The sequence below is a fragment of the Acanthisitta chloris genome, unplaced genomic scaffold (genome assembly GCF_000695815.1).
Source record: "Acanthisitta chloris isolate BGI_N310 unplaced genomic scaffold, ASM69581v1 scaffold17984, whole genome shotgun sequence".
Lineage (NCBI taxonomy): Eukaryota > Metazoa > Chordata > Aves > Passeriformes > Acanthisittidae > Acanthisitta > Acanthisitta chloris.
The window spans coordinates 8,270-10,534 of NW_008668945.1; the positions used below are offsets into that span (position 1 = coordinate 8,270).

Below are 2,265 nucleotides of genomic sequence, written 5' to 3' on the forward strand. Positions count from 1 at the left end.
TCTGCTGCAGCTCCTGCTGCCTTGCTAACATGTCTTGCTCTGTCTCCTCTGCAGCTGTCACAGTGGTGAACGAGGATGTCCACCCCCGGCAGTATCTAATGTGTGGTCAGACAGCCCAGGTGAAGCTGAAGAATGTGGTGCCGCATGACATTGGGGACCCAGGTGAGGGGTCCATCTAGGCCTGGTGGGAGGCAGAGGAGGGTGCAAGGCTGCCCACACAACTTCCTTGGCGTGATTAAGTCCCAGGCTGTAGGAAATAGGTATGGTGCATGGAATATACTCTTTGTTGTTTGATAAGCATTGGAATAGGCTGCTCAGTGAAGTGGTGGAGTGTGTACCTCCCTGGCGGTGTTTAAAAGACATGTGGATGTAGCATGTAGGGACATGGTTTCGTGGTGGACTTGACAGTGCAAGGTTAATGTTTGGACTTGATCTTGGAGATTTTTTTCCAAACTTAAATGCTTCTACGAGTATGTTTTCTGGGAATGAAAAACTGGATGGTTTGGGGTGGCAGTGAAGACTGACCCTTGTACAAGGGAGACAGAGTGAAGGTGAGCAGTAGCAGCAGGAAGGCTGTTCTTGCTAGAGATGACACAGGGTAAAACATTATTCCTGTGCTCTTTGATCACATCACCCTTGTTTGTTGCTTGCTGTCATGCTGCATCCACTCTATCCTTACTCCAGGTGATGAGCCGTGGCAGCGTGTCAATGCCTACCTGATGCACGACACAGCTGACTGGAAGGATCTCAACCTGAAGTTTGTGCTGCAGGTGTACCGTGACTACTACCTGACACACGACTCTCTGTACTTGCGGGACATGTGGCCAGTCTGCCAGGTACTGGGAGGAGATCAGTACCATGGGGAATCCCGCTTTCTCTCTTCTCTTGGGAGCCAAGTGACTTCCCAAGAGGATGGATGCTTCCAGAACATAAGGGCTGTGTGACTATCTCCTGCCTCTCCTACAGGCTGTGATGGAGTCAGAGCTGAAGTTCGACACCGATAATGACGGGCTCATTGAAAACGGTGGCTTTGCTGACCAGACGTATGACGCGTGGGTGGTACATGGAGCCAGGTGAGCAAGAGAGGCAGGTGGGGTAGCTCAGAGGTGGGCCCCTGGTCCCCATTTGTCATGGATGCTCTGTGCAACCTATGGGGTGTCCCACTTTGCTGATGCTTCTCTCCTTTGGCTCTGGCAGTGCCTACTGTGGCGGGCTATGGCTGGCTGCTGTCTGCATGATGTGCAAGATGGCAGAGGTGCTTGGGGATGCTGAGGTCCGGCAGAAATACATCAACATCCTGAGCAAGGGCAAGGAGGCATTTGAGAGATTGCTCTGGAATGGTGGGTGCTCACTAGTGGGAAATTACATTCAGCTGGCCACACATCCCTTGGGAGAGAGATGGCTTGTCCTTGGGTCAGAGAACCTTGCAGGGGGTGGGGGAGGGAAGTGAAGTACTGTCCCTCCAACCTGGGGAGAAGGGAGAGAGAAGCTGCCCCTCCAAATGGAGGGGAAGGAGCAGGTATTGGGGAGGGAACAAAAAGGGATGATGGTGTGGGAAAGGAATTAAAAGAATCTTGTGGAAAAAGCTGCTCTGCTCCTGCCACACAGGGAGGCGTGTAGGCACAGCATACACAAGCTGCTGACCTAAACTATCAGTTTTAAACTGTTTCCTGCCTTTTCCAGGAAAATACTACAACTATGATAGCAGTGGGAGTGACACCTCCAGCAGCATCATGTCAGATCAGTGTGCTGGGCAGTGGTTTCTTGGGGCCTGTGGCCTGGACCAAGGGGAATATGAGGTAAGAGAAGAGGCAGCCTGGTGTGGTTAGGGTGAGATGGGACCTGCAGCAGGAGAGAAACAGCAGCAGGGCTGGCATCTGGAGGGGATTACATGTTAGGGGCTGGTGCAGGGGACAGCAGCCTGCTCTCCCAACAGCAGTGCATACTGTGGTGGTGGGTGTTGGATGGAAATTCATGCAATCCACCTTAAGCCAAAATCCACTCAGGGAGAGGTCATGCAGCAGGGGTGTGTAATGACAGTCAGCTTTGGCACCCTTGGAGGAAGGTTCCACTGGGGTTTGCAAGATGCCGTTTGTTTAAAAATAAGAAAAAAGTGAAACTTGCCACCTATCATTTGCTGCCCTAAAAAGCTCCTTAATAAATATCTGAGGGCACTAAGGCTTATTCAGGGCCCTAAAATCTGTTGCTCTTCAGCTGCAAAAGAATTGGCTGCAGATTCCTCATGTCAGGTGGGATGATAAAGAG

The 2,265-nt window shown here is 51.5% G+C and overlaps 1 protein-coding gene across 1 annotated transcript in view; it reads left to right on the plus strand.

The window, feature by feature from the left end:
* GBA2 (glucosidase, beta (bile acid) 2) overlaps positions 1–2,265 on the plus strand; it is an 11,193-nt gene that overhangs the window by 6,783 nt on the left and 2,145 nt on the right. Inside the window, 5 exon segments of the mRNA XM_009073141.1 lie at positions 55–162; positions 685–836; positions 967–1,073; positions 1,198–1,340; positions 1,684–1,801. Coding sequence (XP_009071389.1) covers positions 55–162; positions 685–836; positions 967–1,073; positions 1,198–1,340; positions 1,684–1,801 — 628 coding nt within the window.